This window comes from Aquarana catesbeiana, linkage group LG01 (genome assembly GCF_042186555.1).
Source record: "Aquarana catesbeiana isolate 2022-GZ linkage group LG01, ASM4218655v1, whole genome shotgun sequence".
Taxonomy (NCBI): domain Eukaryota; kingdom Metazoa; phylum Chordata; class Amphibia; order Anura; family Ranidae; genus Aquarana; species Aquarana catesbeiana.
Window position 1 is genome coordinate 115,787,421 of NC_133324.1, and position 22,420 is coordinate 115,809,840.

The 22,420-nt window shown below is 40.0% G+C and overlaps 1 protein-coding gene across 3 annotated transcripts in view; it reads left to right on the forward strand.

Moving 5' to 3' along the window:
* Nucleotides 1-22,420, forward strand: part of NDUFAF2 (NADH:ubiquinone oxidoreductase complex assembly factor 2) — a 249,402-nt gene that overhangs the window by 220,122 nt on the left and 6,860 nt on the right. For all 3 annotated transcript variants that reach the window (XM_073623183.1, XM_073623175.1, XM_073623187.1), the window contains one exon: nt 5,913-5,953. In XM_073623183.1, coding sequence (XP_073479284.1) covers nt 5,913-5,953 — 41 coding nt within the window. The remainder of the gene's footprint in view (nt 1-5,912; nt 5,954-22,420) is intronic.

Sequence of the window (22,420 nt, forward strand, 5' to 3'; positions counted from 1 at the left end):
CTGACCATCTCCTGTATCATGTCTGCAGTCTCTGACCATCTCCTGTAGTATGTCTGTAGTCTCTGACCATCTCCTGTACTATATCTGTAGTCTCTTATCATCTCCTGTATCATGTCTGCAGTCTCCAACCATCTCCTGTAGTATGTCTGTAGTCTCTGACCATCTCCTGTACTATATCTGTAGTCTCTTACCATCTCCTGTATCATGTCTGCAGTCTCTAACCATCTCCTGTTTCAGATGGTTAGAGACTATGGACATGATACAAGAGATGATTATAGACTGCATTTTTCCTGAGCTTTCCTTGCACTAAAAGGTGCCAATAATGGCCAACAATAAATTAATTTAAATTGATGATATTAATTAAAAAGTCGAATATAATACAATTGTATATAAAAATATAAATTTTTTAAAAAACTGTAATTTTCGGTATCGGTTTTCGGCCTAGTGCATCCTTTGTTTTCAGTTTTAACCAAAATTTCCATTCGTGCACCCCAGTACATAGTATACATGGACATGGATACATTTATGAAAGGGGCATTTGGTCTTTCCCACGTAAAACGCACCACAACTGCAGGTCATAAGATCACTCCCGTTGTGGTGCAGTTCACTTGGTACAAAGGCCTAAATCTTTCCCCATTAGGTAATATGCATGTATCGCATTCCCTAATGTAAGTGTACTCGGGGAAATCTCCACATTTATATGTACCCAAAGGACCCTTCCGTGTTAATGAGGGTTGTGTTGTGAACTGGTTCATATTGCAGTTATTGGAACACATTCTTTATAGTAATGTGTTCACTTGTGATGGCTCCCACTACCTCCAGGTCCAGGGTGTGGCTATGGGGACCTCATGTGCCCCCTCATATGCCTGTATCTGGGGGGGTGGGAGCGACATCTTTTTGCCAGGGAGGACTTGTCGATGTACCTGTGCCACGTTTTAACGTGGCACAGGTACATCGATGAAATCCTCATGGTATGGACAGGACCACATTTGGAACTTTTAGCATTTTTTGATAAATTGAAAGATAATACGTTCAATCTCCATTTCACCCACACTATATCCAACAGTGTCACTTTTCTATATCTTAATGTTTCCATCCTACCTGATGGCCAAGTGATTACATCAATATTTAGAAAGGAAACGGCAGGCAACACCACTTTCAGAGCTAACAGCTCACATCCCACCAACTTAATTAAGAGCATCCCCTAAGAGATAGAGATAGACTTATTATACGTGGATACAGTAAAAAATGTCAGAACACAATTATAATACTTTAGCCGGGAACCTCATGGCATTAGACCATGTACGAGAGGACCCCAGAGGGAGAGACTTCGATAAACTGGTCCTACAACATAAAACTAGATGGATCCATTGTTTAAAGGCTTTCACCCCTTCAGAGCTGAATGATGCGATCAGCTTTGCACCCTTTCTTTAATTGTTACTATATGAATTACTATATGAATGATGTTTTTTTGCCTTATTACCCTGGTGTTAGCTTATCCTGAATCACTATGTCTCTAGGGCTCCTATCTTCTTAGGCCAAGCGATGCAATTAACTTTGCACTTCTCCTTTAATTGCTACAATATGAAGTAATGTCCTTAGTCTTATGACCTTGTTCTAGCTCTCATTAATGGCCACGCTGCATTATATGTATGGGTCAACATGTGGGACCCTTTAAATTGTCAAGTGTGACAATTTTAAAACCAATTATGGGTTATATTTCACTTTAACAGTGGTTTGTATTACATTGTGCATGTAAAATTTCTTCCCGATTTACTGCGACAAAAGTTCTAGATATGGGCATTGCCCTTCCTCAAGATGGTGGGCCATGACATGGATGGATGTAGCTGGCCACACCCCCCCCTGCGCTCCTAATCCTCGCATGCAACCATGTCCCCATTTCCGGGCTTGGCTCGCTGTGCTGAGGTGGGTGGAACTCTGTTCACCTCTCCTCCTTGTCCCCAGCATACCTATATGTTGAGCAGCTAGTAACGCCCATCATATGACGTGCGTTTACCATGCGGCGCATGCGTCGGCCCATCTGAAGCAGCCGTGTCCATTTTGGTATAGGTACGGCGTCCAGATAATTGATTCTGGCCGCCGAACCACAGCTGGGGCAATTTGGAGAACACAAGTTCTTTTATATGGCACAGGTGATTCCAGGACACATCTCTCTCCCCTCTCTGCAACCAAACAGGCTGAAGATTCATTTTGCAGTGTGGAAGTGATACAGGTAGGACATGCCTCTGGAGGGCTCTTTTTTCAGCAACAAAACTCTCTAATAATTGATAGTTTATCTATTTCCTTATCACAATACAGCGAAAACCTAGGCCTTCTTCCACTATCTCGGCGCTATGGAGTTATTAAATTTTATAAAAATATAGACCATTCAGTAATCGCAATGATTCAGTCTTTCACAGCGATTCAAAGTGTCAGCTGCCGCTTAAAGTGCAAAATGCAAAACAATAATCCATACAATATAGTAAAATGTCCACAGGAACTCCAAAGGTGCCTCCTTACTAAAGCGGTGTCTACTGTCATTGCTTATTATGACCGGCTTTCATATGGTAATGGTACATGAGAAAATTGAAGAATGGCAGATGGTAATAAAAGTCCAGGAAGACACAGATTGTGGTCCTAATGTGGTATTAAAGATGTGCACCTCACACCAGAATCCGCAAGCCGTGCATCACACTCCCCTTAGGGGTTCTCGCTCTCCAGAAAGATGAACACGTTTTGATATGTTAACAAGCTTTGATATGTTAACCAGGGCTGTCATCCACGTCATGGAAGGTGTTAGAGCTTGTACTGGATTTCCCACAGGTACTCGGACAGAAAAAAGGGGCTCAAATAGCGTAATTCCGTTTTCTCTATCGTTTATGTAAATCAAAATGACATGTTCCATAAAATCCGTAAGTCAATTAGTTCTTAAATTATCAGTGTTAAAAAGTGTTCTACACAGCACAGGAAACCACGAGACTCACAAAACTAAGGAAGACAGCGTCCACCGCTTACTTCCGGTTGTCTCTGCCTGGCCGTGGAATGCAAACGTCACTTCCGGTTTCTGTAAGGTCACGCACTGACGCGTTTCGTCATCACGACTTCCTCTGAGGGCGTACGCATCCCGGTTTTTATACCAACATATTGCAGCGTAAATATTAACCCTCCAAGTGCAAACCGCTCATATCAACAGGTGCACATCGGCGGCCATCATTAGTTGACTTGGGGATCAGTATACAATCGGCATAAAAGAGTATGCATGACTTGTATATCTGAATGTAACATACACTGTACATCCTTTTTATAACAAATTACTAAAAGAACATCTGATTTAATTACTAGTGCATTATAGGGCCATTATATCATTACAGTCATCCCTATATTTAAAATGCATATAATTCATATATACTATAATACGTGCAACACTAGAATAAACAGTAATTTAAAATAAATCTATATCTAAAATCTCATATAATACTATCTAACAATATAAAATATAAAATTATATACTTGTAAGGTTATATAAAAAATATATATTTGTAAGATCATATATACAAATTTCATAAAATTACATATGAGATCCTAGAAACAGGAAAAAGGACCAGACTAAGTCTAGCAATGATGGCTGGGTGGTTAATGCTTATGCTGCAATGTGCCGATTTAAAAAACTGGGGCACCACGCTGTAAGGCCACGCCCTCAGAGAAAGTTGTGATGACGAAACGCATTAGTGCATGACCTTTTGGTGACCAGAAGTGACCTTTACGTTCCACGGCCAGGAAGAGACAACCGGAAGTAAACGGTGGGCGCTGTCTTCCTTAGTTTTGTGAGTCTTGTGGTTTCCTGCACTGTCTAGAGCAATTTTTAATGCTGATAATTTAAGAACTAATTGACGGATTTATAGAACATGTCATTTTGAGTTTAAATAAACGATAGAGAAAACGGAATTCCACTATTTGAGCCCCTTTTTTCTGTCCGAGTACCTGTGGGAGATCCAGTACAAGCTCTGACACCTTCCATGACGAGGATGACAGCCGTGGTTAACATATCAAAACTTGATGTGTTCGCTTTAGTAATCAGAGGCACTTTTGGATTATCTATTTCCTTAAAATTAATAATATTCCCTAAATTGCAGATTGCGTTAATTTCTACACAAACGAGACAGCATATGGCTGTCAGTATGGGAACCTGCCGGGCTTGAAATACCTCCAACTAGAATTACTTTCACCTTTCCTTATCTCTGATGGGTTCGTATTGACACTGGCTATCTAATTGTTGTGCAAAGGCAGGGTAGCTGTACAGAGGAATTTTACTCTGTTTACCAGTAGCAATACCACCAGTGTAATGATTGTTATAACATTACTGTCACTATTGAGTGATTGTCATTATTATTATAATATTGTTATCACTATTATTGAGTGAATGTGAGGAATTGAGATTAAATTAAAATGATGGTTATTTTATAGACCCAATGTGAGGAACCCAAACTAAACCTATGAGAGAAGTTCACTTGTCAACTGTCTGTTTAATGGACCACCTGTTTTACCACAAGAGCAGAAATGCTATAAATATTTAAATCAAATTTATGACTGCAATACAGAAGGTAAATATTGAATTTTGAGTTAAGGATATATGTCTAGAATTAAGGTATGTGTGATTTAATCCCTTGGAGCTCTTTGAGAGGAGGGTACACACAGCCCATTTCTAAACACAAATAAATAATTCAGCAAATGGAAAAAATGTGGGTAGCAATTTTTGCACCCACAAATTAGGGAAATTAATGAATTACTAAGTAGAATTAAAACAAACTGGAGGTTGGAGGAGAAGGGAGAGGGAGTTCCCCCTTGGGACCCCTGTGCCGTATATAGTTGAACTATGAGGAATAGGTACATGTTGCAGTCCTTGATGGGGAGACATTATGACATAATGTATGAAATGTGCTATATTGATATGATTATTTAAGATCAATTTTGTTACTCTATTTAGATGGCAGCAATTCAAGTCTGCTAGGTCCTGATGAAGAGGACCATGTTCATGAAACACGTTGAGCAGAAAAAATTGTTATATAAGACACTGCAGTGGTTTGAAATTACTGTTTATAATTTGTTTTTTACTATTACATGTTGAATTTTAAAAGAAATGAAATAAAATGTTTAAAACATCTTACTAAAACGTTGTGCCTCAAAAGTCCCACATTTTTACTATAGACATAGTCTCGATATACCAAATTTAGATAGTCTCGATATACCAAATTTAGATTTAGGGATGTGGCATATAAATTGAATTACCTTTGATTCAATCATAACCCAGTAGGTAATGAATATTAGCCTAACTCTGTGTCCCGTGATGTCTTCAAAGAAAAGGATTTTACAGGTAAGTATGATGAAAAAATTCTATTTTTTTACAGCGATCACAATGCTTATTAGAGCCATGCATGCCAGTGTAGTATATAACATTCTGCTAAAATCAAGCAGTTGCTTTTTTTTCTGTTAATAAGTTGCAAACAGCTGGACTGTATCCAGAGTACAGGGAAGAGATTGGCTTATTCCTGCTGTATGATTTATATAGTTCCCTTAAGCGCCCATGGTCTCTGAAAGCATACAGCTAAAGAACGGTAAGGTAATGGGAGCTTTTAGAGAAGGTTTATCCATGCTTTGGGGAATTTCTCTGAGATAAACATTTTTATTTTTATTTTTATTTTTTTTTACTTTTGAAAGATGTTGAAAAATTTATTAGCTGGCCATTTGTGTAAGAATGAATATCTGGAATCTTTTCAAAATGATTCCTTTCCTCTTTATGATTCATACTGTTTGTGCTCTGTCTTGTTTTCATATCACATAAATGTGTGCTTTTTCTGTAATGAGTCAATTGTGTTTTATAGGTCTAATTTAACGTCTTCTGTTTTCTGTTACAGCGTGGATCAGAGGCAAAAGGAAAGACCCTCCAACTACTGAGGTGAGGTTAAAAAAGGATTAAATGATGATGTGCTCATAGACTTCAATAAAGAAGCTTTTATAACATTTTAAAATGTTGTATCTGCCCCACCCCTTTTCTTTTCAGCTGCAAAGAACTAGAGAGATTTAGGCCGGCCATAGATGGTTTGAATCCCTGCCAGTTCAGCAGGAAACGACCAAGATTAGAATTGTTAATGGGCAGGCTGAATGTACCAAGTTGATCGATCAACTTGAGTAAAACCAACCTGCCAAATTCTCTTACGATTATCACTAGCGACTGCTATAGCCTCTAGCGATAATCACAGGCTTGTCCCGACAAGGACTGCCTTGCCTTTAGTTATACTTTAAGTCCAGGGAGGTGCATGACCTCTCCAGATCTTACATCTATTATTTATATCTGACAGGCTTATGGCTTTGCTAGAGCATACACTCAGAACTCTGCCTCTCCCTTCTGCTGACCATTCAGAGAAGCCTTTGTATTTTGTAAATTAGTTCACATAATACAAAGGCTTCTGTGATTGGGCAGGCGGAGGGGAGGGGCAGCCATAGCAGCTGCACTGACTGTAACATTGAAGATGCTTAGACCTGAACCATCAGCGCCGGGCTTCCGGGAATACAGCAATAGCCGCCGTTTTCCAGGTGTGCAATACAACTGTCAGATTTAAACAATAGATCTAAGCCCAGGAGCTAAGCTCTTTGGATTTAACTCATAGCATGCCTTTACTTATTACAGCGGAGCAGCGTTCCTGGAATTCAGCTTTAAATCTGTCAGTGTAGTAAGATTGTTAATCAGAGTAAGTTCAATATATCTATGGCTAAAAGGTTTTTTTCTTTTTTGTAGCTTTAGATACACAAGAGGTTAAAACCCCTGTCAGTTTTTTTGCGATCATTGTTCCATTGGGGAGATTTTGCTTCACTTCCTATCCTATAGACACAACTGGAAGTGAGAAGAAATCTCTCCAAAGAGAGGGAGATATTGCCTTAGCTGTCACTGCTGTCTCCTAGTTGTCTCTACTGTCAAGTGTTTCCATTAGAAGATTTTACATCGACTCCTTTTCTGATGACCAAGGATAACTGGAGGGCTAAACTCTCCAATAGGGACACAGACCATCATAAAAATACAACAGAGTTACTAAACCTTCAGAACTCTATCCATTACAATTTAAATGTACTTTATAAACAATTAAAATTAGAACTATTACATATTACTTGATGCTCCAGTCCACTAGGGTACAATGTACATATAACACTTTGATTCATCTTCTAGGAGCTGTAGAAGCTGAGATACAATATGTGACAGGGCACCCTAAGCTCCACCCACCGACTTCCAACCACAACATTTCAAGGAGCCATATGTATGATTGACAAGGCATGTATCATCTTCTGTGCATGTTCCTGACACAAGCGCTGTCAGTCTGAATGCAGGGGATTGGGCATGTCAATTAACACTGAACAATCCAGGTACGCTCACGGAAGCGCTGTTCCTGTGCTGCGCACATATTTCTTTACCTGTTTACCAGCTGGGAGTGTCAGCAATGTCAGAACAAAATCCCACTTCCAGTATACAGACCACGACACAGGTCTTTCCTAACAAATAGTAAGTTAAATCATTCATGAATGTCTTTCTGACACTGCTGCTGCTCTCAGCTTTTACACAGACATGGCATGTGTGCGCAGCACAGGAACAGTGCTGCTATGAGCATGATTGTGTTAAAATAAGATGCCCCTTTTTGGTAGGAAATTGGTGGGCAGAGGTTGGGGCGTGCTGTCACATACTGGATCTCAGCTTTTACACCTCCTAAAAAGATAAGACATAGTGCTATATGCACTTTGTACCTTACGAAACTGAGCCATTAACCACTTCAGGACTGGAAGATTTTCCCCCTTAATGACGAGGCCATTTTTTTGCGAAACGGCACTGCGCCGCTTTAACTGATAATTGCACGGTCGTGCGACACTGTACCCAAACAAAATTTATGTCATTTTTTTCCCACAAATAGAGCTTTCTTTTGGTGGTATTTGATCACCTCTGCAGTTTTTATTTTTTGCGCAAAAAAAAAAAAGAGCGACAATTTTGAAAAAAAAACCAATATTTTTTACTTTTTGCTACAATAAATATCCAAAAAAAATTTCTTCATCAGTTTAGGCCAATATGTATTCTTCTACATATTTTTGGTAAAAAAAAATCGCAATAAGTGTATATTAATTGGTTTGCGCAAAAGTTATAGTGTCTACAACATAGGGGATAGATTTATGGCATTTTTATTATAATTTTTTTTTTTTACTAGTAATGGCGGTGATCAGTGATTTTTAGCAGGACTGCGATATTGCAGCGGACAGATCGGACACTTTTGATACTTTTGTGGGACCATTGATATTTATACAGCGATCATAGCTAAAAATAGCCACTGATTACTGTATAAATGTCACTGGCAGGGAAGGGGTTAACACTAGGGGGTGATCAAAGGGTTAAGTGTTCCTTAGGGAGGTGCTTCTAACTGTGGGGGGCGTGTACTGACTGGGAGTAGAGAGAGATTGCTGTTCCTGATCACTAGGAACAGGAGATCTCGCTCTACTTCCCTGTCAGAACAGGGATCTGTCTGTTTACATTGACAGATCCCCATTCTGGCTCTCTGAGGAGCTATCGCGGGTGGCCGACGGACATCGCGGCCACACGCACGCGCACCCCCCTATACCCCTTAAAGCGGCCACTGTACAGCTACAGCAATTCACACAGGAGAGCCAACCTGCCGCCGTATAACAACGGCAGCTGGTCAGCAAGTAGTTAAATAATATCGTTCGATAATCAGATTGTTAGTACACAACTTTTGAAAGCCTATCATCACAGTTCATACAAAATTATCTAAAGGGACAAGCACGAAATTTTTCACATACGATAACAGAATGAACAATTTTCGTGTAATTAATATTGTATTTGTACGAAAAAAATTGTGTGACCAAGACCACGATTGCTACTTTAACAAATTAATTACATCACTTCCGAATCTGTATTCTGTCGTACGAGAATTTTCATAACTTTAGTAACCTATTGGTTTTCGATTTGAGACTAGCATGCATAAAATAAAAAAACGGACGCCCGATATTCTTAAAGGGGGTTGTAAAGGCAAAAGGTTTTTTATCTTAATGCATTCTATGACTTATCACCATATGTAAACACAGACAATTCTACATAAAATGGAAGACGTACAAAAGACAAATATGACTTCAAAATGGCTGAACTATATATATATCCCTTACAATTAAAGTAATTGAATCAAAAAGTACCCTAGACTGTGATCGCAAGAAGGAAACAAATCAAACACAGAGATTTCTTTAATTTAGTAATTTTTGCAGTGTCTGGTGTGGATCCAGGTGACTTTTCCTTCAAGTTTTGCAAAACTGTACATAAAATAGATGCTGTATTGAGCCTCCAAACATTTCCTTTTATTTATTTATATATATATATATATATATATATATATATATATATATATATATATATATAAAATGTCTCTTAACAATCCACAAATCACCTGGCTTTAGTTTTAGATCCTTTCAAACTTTTAGGAACTGGAATTGGGGAGAAAACACATAAATGAGTTTGTCAAAAACCTTAAAAGATCAGCAACATTCTCTGTGAGATCCGAATGAAGGACTTCAGCTGCTGAGACAAAATGTAAGCAAGTGAGTAACGCACTCCCAGACAAAATCCCATAGGGAGAGAGTCCAACATCCCTTTAGGGGCTTAATAAAATATAAGAAAACATTCAGGCAAAAGTTTTCTAGTTTTTTACTCTACTTTGTCCGCTACATTGTAGACAGTAGGGAGTGTAAAAATAAAACCTCAAAACGTCTAGTAAGGACTCTCCTATAAAAATGATTTCCTCTGTTACTCTCTGTAGATTCTGCACTTTGTACTTGCAAACTACTTCTGATAACACTTTTTACTGTGGCCTTTGCAGTAGCATTTGCCACTGGACATCCAGAAAACATGTCCATACAGACAAAATGCATACTTGTAAGATCCTGACTTGGGCATCTGGATATATCTTTTTTGTAATCTCTGGGAGGGATGTTCAGCTTTTGATAACACCTTTGGTAACAGGTAAAACAAGAAGTGGTATGTTATAAAAACAACTGTGGAGAACCCTGGCTCCATCCCATGCTCATTTACTAAGGCAGCCATAACTGCTTGTGACTGATGACACTGTCTATGTGTCAAGCAGGAGGGAAAAGAGTGGCTGGCAGACATAAATGATCACCTTTTCCAAAGTCCTGTTTCATTAGAAGTTGCCCGCTGTGGACCACTTGTTCTTCTCGTTCTGGGGTCCTTAAAGTTAAATTATTAATCCCAGCTATACTGGGCCATAACTAGGGTGGAATCTGTGAGTTGCACAGACCCAGCGAGTGTCCGGGGCAGCATCCTTAGTTGCCTGGTCTGCTTCCATGTGTGAGTTTTAAAGTTAATATGGCTACCTCAGCAAGAATCTGTAAGGCTGAAAACAGCCAATCAAATTAACTTGGCATGCTTGATTGGTTTACCTGCCGAAGTAAAAACAATCTTCTGGCCCTTCAAATGGAACCAAAAGCTCTCTATATCTTGACTATCTATATAAATATACACTCCTTTTATAGCTTACAGGCTTTGCTAAAACATGGAGCTCTGCTTCTTGAGCTGGGGAAAAAGGACCCAATGACTTTGAATACAGAGTATCCTTCTGGGTGATGAACTGCATACTCAGTATGGGTATTGCCATCCTCAGTATAAAACCGGGATCAAATCTACAAAAAAATGTAATATCTGGGAGTGTGTCCTGCATCGGCTCACAGCAGCTGATTCCTACATCATCAATTTAACACATGTGGTTTTTCCTTTGTCTCCAACCTCCTCCAATAGAGGCAATAAGGTGGCTGGATTCAAATGTACACATTTTTCATTGTTAGATTTGTACATAAACAAAAAAAATTCATATTTTGAACCTTTCATTAGACAAACATTTAGTTAGCTGTATATTTGCTGCGCAGAATGTGGGACCATTAAAAATTAAATATTTGACCAAAATAATGTCTGTAACTTTGTCTAATAGCACCTTTGCATAAAGCTACAGCTCTGATATATCGGGATGAACGCTTCATTTCTGGGTCCAGCTTCGATAAATATATTACAATGGCTTTTCTATCATGCTATTTGTGTAAAAACTCCAGTTTCATATTTCAAAAAGACAACTTTTTCCTGGCAATATTATAATAAATGATAACAATACCCTGCGGTCATGCAGAGATGTCCATAATTCCAAAATATTCTTCTGCTTATACCACTGCACTTACAAGGAAAAGGGGCACATCATTTCACAATCCACACATTCTGCTTTGGATTTCAAAAATAAAAATAAATAAAAACAAAAGGACCAACAATCTGATGGACCAGAAAGCACTCAGTCACATCAAAAACTATAAAACAATTGGCTGCAGGTGGCATCTATCCTAACAGGCTGTGTGGACTTGATGTGATGGGTCTGTTATGTTTAAATTTTATTTATTATTACTCTAACATCATGGACAGCACAACAAGTTATTATCAGACCTTAAGATTTCTTTTAAGAACAACTTCTTATGTATCCCATCTATCTTGGATTTGTTAAATATTATGGCAGCTTTATTCCAAATAACAACCTCATCTTAATCTTTTTTTTTTTTCTCTCAATAAGGGCTTATTGTATAAATGTAAAATTACAAAATTGTTATCTTAATAAAAACTAATCCCATTCATTACAAATTTCCCCATTAACCTGGATTTCATTTCCAGCCAAAGGTTGTCTAAACCAGTTTCAATATATCTATATTATTAATAAAATTGTTAAACTCATGTTAGAAATTAATACTCATTATTACTTAATTTTACTTAATTTCCCTTTTTTAAATGCACTGTTTCCACTATCAAAGGATATTCAATTTGTGTAATACATGGTTAAATGTAATTTTACCATGTTTGGTAAACAGATTCAAAAATAATTGTGATCACTTTGTTTATCATTAGATTAGTTAACCCGGCACATTTTGTTATAAATGTTTTGTCTAAAAAACTGAAATTGGCATGGTGTCCTTCCAGCTTATCACTGACCTCTCATCCCAGCCACATTCTTCCAGGAGAGTGCAAAGGAGGGGGTCACATCTGCATACATGACACACACAAGAGATAGAACTAAAGGTTCCAGCATTCACACACATACACGAATATCTCTCTAAAATTGCTTACATTTTTCCCATTTGTACACAACACATGCATATCATTCTCTCACTTTCTTTTAACTCTTTAATAATTCCTTGCTTAACTTCTGCTTTTCTTATTTTGTTCAGATATCCTTTGCATCCAATGTATTGTAATACCATACTTTACATAATCTAGCTTTTATGATTCTATGATCAGACAGGCAGCCATAGTGCTCATCCCTTCTTCCCTCTCTGTCAACATATAAAGTATTCTGTTTTAACTCTCATTACTCTGTTTCTTGACTTTACTAGTTGTAGTGCCTGACCCCAAATTCATCCCACAACCTAACATGAAAATGTCCCTTTCTGTCTAGTGTTAATTGTCACCCTTGATCCATCCTGCTCACATAGATAGCTGTTTCTCTAGCTGTTTACTCTGCATGATTCTTAGTCCCTGTGGACTTTGGTAACCCAGTTACCCATTGTGGATCACTGTCCACTTTAACTATTAATCTAGGGGCTCAGTATAGGCGGAACCGCACCTTCGGTTCATATATAGCGCTCCTTTTGTGCTGGGCATTTTTGAGTGTCTCTTACCCTTCATTCCCTTACTTAATTTAATGCCCATAATGACTGGCCAGTCTTCTCTACGTGTGCCTATACTCTCTTGCCTCTAAACTACTTTATCTAGCAGATGTGCACTACATATACCCGTGAACAGCACTATTCTTCCCTTCCTTATCTATAACACTCCGGTGGACAGCAGACAGTGACAACATAACATATAACCACCAGTCAATCCAGTTCGATTAAGGGGAGTAAAATAGGTACCCTTTGTCCCGAAAATGCCTTACCGATCAAGGAAGTCTGATAACTCAAATGTAAGCAAAAGGCTTACCTCAGCCGGCTGATTATCAGAAATTCCCGGATTGTCTCAAGCGCCTCGTTTCGGATTCTTGGGGTCACCTGCAAAGTCCCTCCTTGGCAAAGCTCGCCACCTGAGTTGGACATTTTGATGATAGGCAACTCCTATCCTCATATTGATTAGTGGTTCCAAATTAATAATAACTACTGCAGTAGGGAACAGACACAAAAGATACGCTCAGCATCTTTCAAAATAACTGTTCTGCTTTATTATGACGCAATTGAAGGTTTTTATACACATGATTACGTAGGTATCACATTAATATTACAGTTGTACGTTTATGGTAACAAGGGGCGTTACATAGGCAGGCTAATTCTAATCAGGACTCGAAAGAATGTAAACATGTACTCAAAACATTATTAGTGCCGTGTGCACAGTGAGGGCAGTGTGTAATACATACAAAATAGAATACAATTATACACAGAACTTACAAATTTCCATTACACAAATATAAAGGAACATGAGACTATGACAAAAAGATGTTTATTTTTTCTCTAGTCGTCTGTCCAGGACAGCACTAGAGAGAGGATCCACGTCCTGAGGCACACAAAGGGTTAAATCCATAAAGGGCGGCTCCCGTCCCTCTTCCCCAGTCTTTTGAGTTTCCTCCACCGGAGGAGGTGGCGGCTGAATGGAGCTCTTGTTTCCCCCCTCAGAACCTAGGGCTGCTTAGGGGAGGGGGGAAGGTCTGCAGGTATGGTTGATCATGGGTCCCCCGGTCAGGCAGAAAGCAGGCTGGAGACTGGAGCTTTTTCCTCCAGATCAGCCCGGGGAGAGTTGGACGCTCCCCGAGTGGGATCCGCAGCGGGGGGGGGTGGATATCTCTGCTGGCCGGCTACTGGTCCAGCGTGAGTACGGCGGGGGGGCGGGTGTAGGCCTCACGATCCGGCCTTTGGAACGCATGGAGGATGGCGGGGACATCCGGCATATCACTTCCGGGTCTCGCGAGGAGCGTGAACGCCGGATTCATGGTGGTTCATTTAAATGTCAGACAGCAGCTGGCGGTCCTGGATCCACCAACAGGCACAAATGCTTCAGGAGGACATGGACCCAGCAGAGCAGAGGGGCAGTGGTGCCGGCCCAGCTTAGGTAGGCAGATACAGGGGTGGTTTGGCCTAGGGGGCTAGGGAAGTGGAGTTGGACTCAGTGCTGGTCACTCTCCCTCTCCCCCCCTTTCCCCTTTTTTTGAGTGTTGCGGGATACGGGCTAGAGTGCCTTGCGAATCCGGTCACGGCTGGTGGGGGTGCACATAGGTGTCGGTGGAGGCACACGTATTGTTTAAAGGTAACTGACAGCAGCGTGGCTTTTGTTTGTCCCCCTTCTCTTCTTCTCTCCTTCTCTTGCTTCAGGCTCAGCCCAAAGAACCAGAGAAGTTGGGGGGGGGGGGGGTCCGTCTTGTATGAAAAAAAAATCAAAGAAGGGTGGAGCAAACCGCTCTGTAAATCTTGTATAGCAGAGGCGTATCTTGAAGCTTGTGGGCCCTGATGCAAAAGTTGAACTGCCCTCACACTACCACCTGCAACTTCCATTGCGCGTTAAGTTACTCCAAGTAGCTAAAGATGGTCAGACCTTTATTTGCATATTGAGAGGGTAATTCAAAAGAATTAGGGAGGTATGTCAAAATGTGGATAGTTTCTCCAAAATCGTTTGAATACCCTAACAGGGGTGGGCAACCTTTGAAAGGTGGAGATCTACCTCAACAATATGAAAGAGATCAAAGATCACCAGAATTAGGCAACCTTTTTTTTTAAATAAAATAAATTAACTAGTAAGGCCCAACTAAATAGTAAGGAAAAGTTTATTAAAATACAAAAAAACAAATGTCACTGTAAAATTATAAACTTTACACTACCTTAAAGTGATTGTAAGTTCTTTTTTTTTTTTTTTTTTTTAAATAACAAACATATCATACTTACCTCCACTGTGCAGCTAGTTTATTTATTGCGCTTATGGCTCTTAGCTTTAAGTATATATATTCCTCTGGTTGACTGAACCACCTCTCAGATCCCTGACTTTGTGCCTCCTCACCCATCTTGCTAGTATAGTAGATGTGTCGGTGCTATTGCTTTCACGATTGCTTTTTTTTTTTAATAACAAACATGTCTATACTTTACATAGTTAGTCTGGTTGAAAAAAAGACACAAGTCCATCTAGTTCAACCAATAAAGGGGAAAAAAAATATACAATCCTATACCCACAGTTGATCCAGAGAAAAGCAAAAAATAGATTTGCACAGAGCGGCCCCGATCCTCCTCTTCTCGGGTCCCCTGCCAGCTCCTGGCTCCTCTTCTCTTGCTGGTGCCCCCAATAGAAAGCTGATTCTCATGCGAACTTGCTCCAGAGACCCGCTGCTGTGTCCATTGACACAGCGAGACTCGCCCCCCCCCCCCCCCCCCCCCCCCAAATCACTGGAGTTGATAGGAGAGGAAGCCAATGTCTCCCGCTGCAATCGATTTGCCCAGGTGACGAGGGACAAAGCCAGGAAATCCATGGCTCTCACGCACAGCGCTGGATCACGATGAGGCTCAGGTAAGTATAAGCGGGGGGGGGGGGGGGGGAGTCTGTGACACCTAAGTTTTTTTTACCTTGATGCATAGAGTGGTGGAAAGATCTGAGAACTCAGGTGCAGCTATTGGCCAGAATCCTTGAGCGATACCGAATGCTGAGTGATTCAATCTGTGGGCATCAAGTAAAAACTGCAACGTTAGTTTTGGGTGAACTGTCTCCCATTTTATACACCTGTGCACTTCAACCCACCTGCAATTTCATTGTGATTTTCCAGATGCACCTGTGCATGTTTTTTGTGCATTCTCGCCAAGAAAGAAAACTTTCATTTTCAGGGAATTCCTATCTGGAACTTTACAGGAGCACAATGTGCACCACCACTAATTAGGATCATGTTTTAATCATGAAAATTTCATTTGCTCTCCTAGCAGAAGTATAATAAATCATAGAGGACATTTCTGTAATTACTTTTTACTCTTCAAAAAAGTTATTTGTGGAAATTATACTCTATGCTGCCCCTGGTCGTCCTTACTGGCTTTGTATGCCAACTGAAATAAATTAAATAACTGTCTACTAGAGACACTACTTACAGAAAAAAATACAATTTACAGATAGGTATGTCCAAGTTCTCTTGCCTGTTCAAAATATTAGATGACTGCATTGGTGTTATGCTGCCTGTTAATAACCGCTACCCTTTGTCATTCACAATGATTTGTTGAACAAATGATGGCTTATGTAATCCACTATTTAAAGTCGTTGTAAAGGTGGAAGGTTTTTTTACCTTAATGCATTCTCTGCAAGGTAAAAAAACCTTCACTCCAGAGGATCCCCCCCCCAGCCTCCCTAAATACTTACCTAAGCCCAATCTCGATCCAGCGTTATGCCTGAAAGCAGCGGTTCACGCTCATATGCCTCCCTCTGTCTCATTGGCCGGGAACCAGTAATCGGCAAGTACTGGAGCCAGTGACAGCACAGCCGGGTTGACGGCGCACACGTGCACGCTCCCTACCCAGTAATGCAAAATCACGCGTGTGTGTGTATGTGTGTGTGTGTGTATATATATATATATATATATATATAATGTAATTCTGCGCTGTCGACTCGTAGTGTAACAGTAAAATGACAATGCATGGTTGGCAAGTGGTTAAAGAACATAGTACCCAACTGTTTCACGTTTGAATGGACTGTTTCTCTTGGAACTAAATCCTGTCCATCCTTCTTTAGTTGTCCTTTTTGGTCTGATATATAGATCTCTATAAAAATGTACTGTAGCTGCCAGAAGTGTTTCATTAGTTACTTTAAAAAGCTAGTATAAAGGGAAACATAGTGATAAAAAATCAATTGTTAGTTTAATTAGTCATTATTTTAGGTATTATATTTCAGGTCCATATAACACGGGGTGTACTTATATACTTTTCTTTAAAAGGTGTCCCTCTTTTTCATCTCAGAAAGTCAAGGCATCTGTCAGAATGCTGAATGCTTGCTGTGTATAGATGTTCTTCAGATAAAGGTTTCCAAACAGAAATTTCTCTGAACTAGGCCTCAAATTGAAGGTTTCAGCATAGAGAAAAATAAGGTGATCATGAATGAATTTTATGTTCATTTGGTCTACAGTAGGGAAGTTAGAGCTTCCATCAGGTTTTTTATAGCTGTCTGTGAGCCCATCTGGATCATTTGCTCTTACTTTCTGTCTCAGTGAAACCCAAACAAGATATTAAAGCGGAAATAAAGGCCAAAAATAAAAATGCAAACAGGCAGGCTCCTTTTTGCAGAAGACACATGCAGTGTTAATGGGATAAAATACACCTACCTACCTGCTTGCTCGCAATCCTGCAGAATGTACACAAAGCTCCATTTACAATACCAGCACAGTGCCGAGATGAATTACTCCCATGCATGCTAGTTTTATCATCCTGCACCAGCCAATCAAAAAGACCAAGGCCAGCATCAAGAAGAAGCCGGAGAGAAAATGTCGGCGAGGAAGCTTGTGGGTGTCGGACTGTTGGAGCATGGGTGGGTATTCGTTCCTTTAGTTCCGCTTTAAAAAAAGAAGTACAGGATTCTAAAAAAAATAAACATTCATACTCACCTAGGTGGATGCAGCTTGGATCCGATGCTGCAGCTGTCCCCCGCTGACTCTGTAGCGAGAACTGAGCCTTCAAAGACTGATCACTCAGCTCTCGGTCTTTAGTGAGCAGAGAGCTGGTGACTATCCATACCCAGCTCTCTGCTCTGCCCCTCCTGTCAGGCATCTGGGCAGATCCCAACACTGTTGTCGGGATCCCTGCAGGGACTAGACTGGCTTTGTGACATCATCAGACAGCAGACTTTAGCTTACTTTGACTGAATCTTGGTCTCAGGAGTTCAGGACTAATTGTACTCACAGGAGAAATATGGCCAAAAGAGCTTTGGCCATACTTCTCCTTTAAGAAAACGGATATCTCTGAGCAGGAATAAAAGATTCTAACCCTTACAAATCCTAGTAATTTTTTTGTTTTTTTTTACTTACTATCCCCATTTAATTTTCCAACAATTCTTGTTTTTGTGATATCCGACAACAGAACAGAAAGTATCACCTGGCAGAGATTCAAACCTTTCCAGAATCTGCTCAAAATTAAATTAATTTTCAATAGAGTTGGAATTTGATTCAGTGACAAAAATGTATTTTTGCAAGTTCACACATTGTAGTAGTGCCAGTGTATACCTTGTACAATCTATTAGCAGGTGATTGGGATCCAGTAGCTTAGGAGAAGAGGGGTGTAGTAAATGGGGAGCAAATGAAAAGTGCAACAGAGTGCAAAAGGGGAAACCAAAAAGCAGGCAATATGCATTTCCGCTGAACTACTTCTTGCAAGAAATTATAGTATACCCATAGACCTATCAAAGGGTATAGATGCATGTAGCAAGATTGAGTGGTGGGTCCTTCAACAGACTCTGAGAAGAGGGTGGAAGAGAAAATTAGTGTTGGTAGATGCTAATCATACTTACTATTTTATAGTTGGGGAAGGGGAAGGCAGTGTAGATCAGAAAAACAAAAAAACAAAACATCAGCTGGTCAGTGGGGTCAGCGTCCTCCCTTGTGATAGTCTTCTGATTAGATTACTAGCAATTCTTGTGTATGGGTACCTAATAGATGGTATATTGTTTGCACTGAAAGTAGTTTTCAGAGAATGGTCCATGCATTTTAGCTGAGATACCTGAGACAGTACAGCACAAGTGCTATGCGATTCTCCTAATCAGGAAGGACTATGTATATAAGCAATTAACACATTTAGCTCATAAGCTGTGTCCTGTGTTGGAATTGCCTAACCCAGGTGTAATTTTTTAGCTTTTGAACCTATAAGTTTACATGCTGGCAATGAACGGAGTACTAGTTTCCTCCCTTGCTGTTACGGTTGCTCCAAAGGTATTGATACATTTTATTTTTCTATTTTTTTGGAAGGTACGTGCTTATTCTACCAGTTATACATATGATGCATTTAGCTGCCTGGCAATCATACAGTTTATGAAATCCTTGATTTTAATGTAATGCCTGTTTGTCTCTTGTGCATTTATAGTTGTCGGTGATAAAGTGATCTAACGTTTGGTAATGACTAGCATGGAATAGCAAAATTATCACTAAAATGCCTACGAATGGAGCTGGCTGATGCAGAGACACGAACGATGAGCACAGCTAGCGTCGGGGCTAATTAACGTTCTGGAAGCACTTTTGAAAATGCTATTTTTCTAATAACATTAACATTTCTAAATGAGAGACTCCAACAATCAGGATCCCTGGTGTTTGTAGAGATAGTTTGGGTATTGTGATTCCTACAAGAAATAATGAGATTAGATTGCGCACCTGCAGCCATTGTTCTGGAATTACCTCTCCACGGTGTTTGTATGACAGGAGCTAAACATAGCGCTTACTCCTTGCACTACCTGGCACTTGGTTAGAAACATAAAGGGATTCAGTTCTCTCTTCTGTTTTTCCATTTTATTTGTTCAGCAAAAATGTTAAGAATAAAAACATTTTGTAAAAAACAAAAAGAGTAACGGCAGGAGAGAAGGAGGTCATAGTAGTCAACATAGAGCGCAATTTGTTTTTACATAAAGACAAGGGAGTTGATTTACCTGCCAAAGGATTTGTAGATCTGTCCAACCAGTCCAAAGATTTACACAGCCCTGCCAACTGTACCGCCAGCTTGGTGACCTGACTTTTTGTTTTGCAGTTGGAGACTCTGCCAGCTGCATAAGAAATACAAATGGAGCTTTTCTTCAATATGAGGTATTATACTCAGTTGGTGTGTCGTATCTTTGCTCTCTTCTGGCACTGGAACCTTCACCAGACTCTTCAGCATTTTATACAGTGTTGGATGCCTGTGTTCCCCACCACACACTGTGGACCCTTTCCTCGACCCCCCTACATAACTCGTAGCTGCTATAGGAATGTAGAGTTAGAATTAAGGTAACTATAGCATGTGGCCATTCAAATGGCATTCATCACTTTCAGAAGTGTAGAATGGTGGAGATTCTGATGGAGGCTGCAGTGCTGGAACAAAGAGAGGTAAGAGCAATGGGCCCCCAAAGAGGTGAGCATTATAGCTCTTCTAAGCATCATTTGGGTTTTATTATGCAACTATATAAAGCAGACTTTGCCGCAATCAGAATGTGACTACAATAAATCAACAGAAATGTGATATAATTAAAAGGAAAAAAAGATATACCAGTATATATTAAGTGTAATAATTGTCCCAAATCGGTCCAAATTCATTCGAAAATCTGATGTGACAAAATCGCTCTAATCCAGAATGTACAACTCTACTGTTAGACAAAATGGCCTCTTACCAATATATGTGGACCCTTTACAAGAAAAGCGTCAAGAAGGCTGCATGGATTAATGTACCATCTGTAGAAGAAACCGGTTTCTCCACCATGGCTTCACCAATGGTCACCAGGTATGCACCCCCGATGACGTCAACAAAACGCATAGGGCAGAGTTCACGCTCATGACGTTACCACGCACACCCAAACCAGGAAAAAGTTGGATCGATTCCCGGGATTGCATCTAATGTTGCTGATCAGGAGACTCTGGTAACCATTGGCGAAGCCACGGTGGAGAAAGCAGCCCTGTTTTCTCTATTTTGTGAGGCTTTAGACAGGCCATACATGCTTGATTTTCTTTTGTTCAATGAAAAAAAAATGAATCAATCCTCCCATCCACACATTCGCGGTCCCACTGAGCTATTGTATTCTGACAGCGGGGAGAATGCTGTCCGAATACACTCATCAGCACCACCTACTATAGCTGGCGGTATTGATTGAGCAAAACTTTTCAAACAGGCTAGTTGTACAGAAGTCCATCAAGAGATTTACTTTTGTACAACCAGCCTGCCCAAAGATGGATCAAAATTTGGCCAGTCCCTGCTAAATCTAATTTTTATATTATCTATGGCCAGCTTTAGTCTAGCTGTAGTTTCTGTTATAGCTAGAGAATGCTTAAAAATAACACCATCTCCCCCTTGTACTGATTTTATCCAAGCTTTACCTGAGCCTTGATCACATCAGAGTAAGAGTAATTAGGAATTAGACTGTAACCAGAGAAAATCTAGTTACTTGCATCTAACAAAGTGAAACCGATAACTGGAGCCAACTGTTCATCTAGCATATGCCAGAATACTTTGATGCTGATGCCAAAAAATTAAAGAGCGATGTAGCTGGATATTGGCTGGCACTGTAATATGCTTGCAGAAATGTTCTGTGTGTCAGATGTGATTTTGTCCGGAACTAGTGATATAGTATTACTTCCAAGACCGGTCAGGGATCCTGGATAATTACATGCAAGCGAACAATCACTCTCCATCTTTTCCTCTCCCCTCCTGTTTTAGAGGTTATGTGCCATATGATGGATTTCATACACTGTATAGCTTAAAAAGGATGGCTAAATGCATTGTTAAAGCTGAAGACCATGAAAGCCGCTAAATAAATTGGAATTTGGAATAGTTTTACCTGACAAAGGATTTTTAATGGTGTTCAGCCAGTCTTGTTATCCAGAACCCCTCCTAACTTAGCCTGTCTAGGTCAGCGATCTAGCTTTTCTCCAGTATACAGCTTTCATCACAGCCTGCCTCTGCCTATGATTGGACAACAAAGGAAAATTGCACACTGATAAGGGCATTACTCTACTCGTTAGAGCTGTGCCTCACATTGTTGGTCGTTCATTCCCCGAGTCTGAATGTTGATGAGCATGAGATAACATATGGCTATTTCGGAAAAAAAAATGTATTGATACCTCATGGTTTTGGAAAAAAAAAATAATTTCCTAGTAAAAAATAAAGTACAGCCTTTGCAGCAAATCTCATCTTCCCTGTAGGACTGTCCCTTGCAGACACGTTGCCCTGCCGTCCAACACTAGTTCTCCAAGGTTCAATAGTACCCATTGTCATTAAATTCACTTTATGTGAGCCCAGGAAATCATTAACAAGGCCCAATGGCACTTGAAAAGAAGAGGAAAGACCCCACTCATCAAGTGACCAGCCAAAAGATGGTCTGAAGCCGAAGATGGGGTTTAGCCGCAATTTAAACTCTAACTGGGGTTTTTTTTCGTTTTTTTTTTTTTTTTAAGCACTGACTATCATAAACCATAACGCTCCCCTTTTTTTTAGCATTTCAGTGATCTAGATATTTTCCAGCCTCTTTCTGCCATTTCATGTCTACATGCATTTGCAGTGTCAGCTGCACATTGTCCTTTACTAGCTTCTGAAAATGGTGGACCATGCCTGCACATAGGCAAGACATCAACCAGGGGTGCATGTGACTGAGCAGGAGCACATATGTTGTCACCTCATA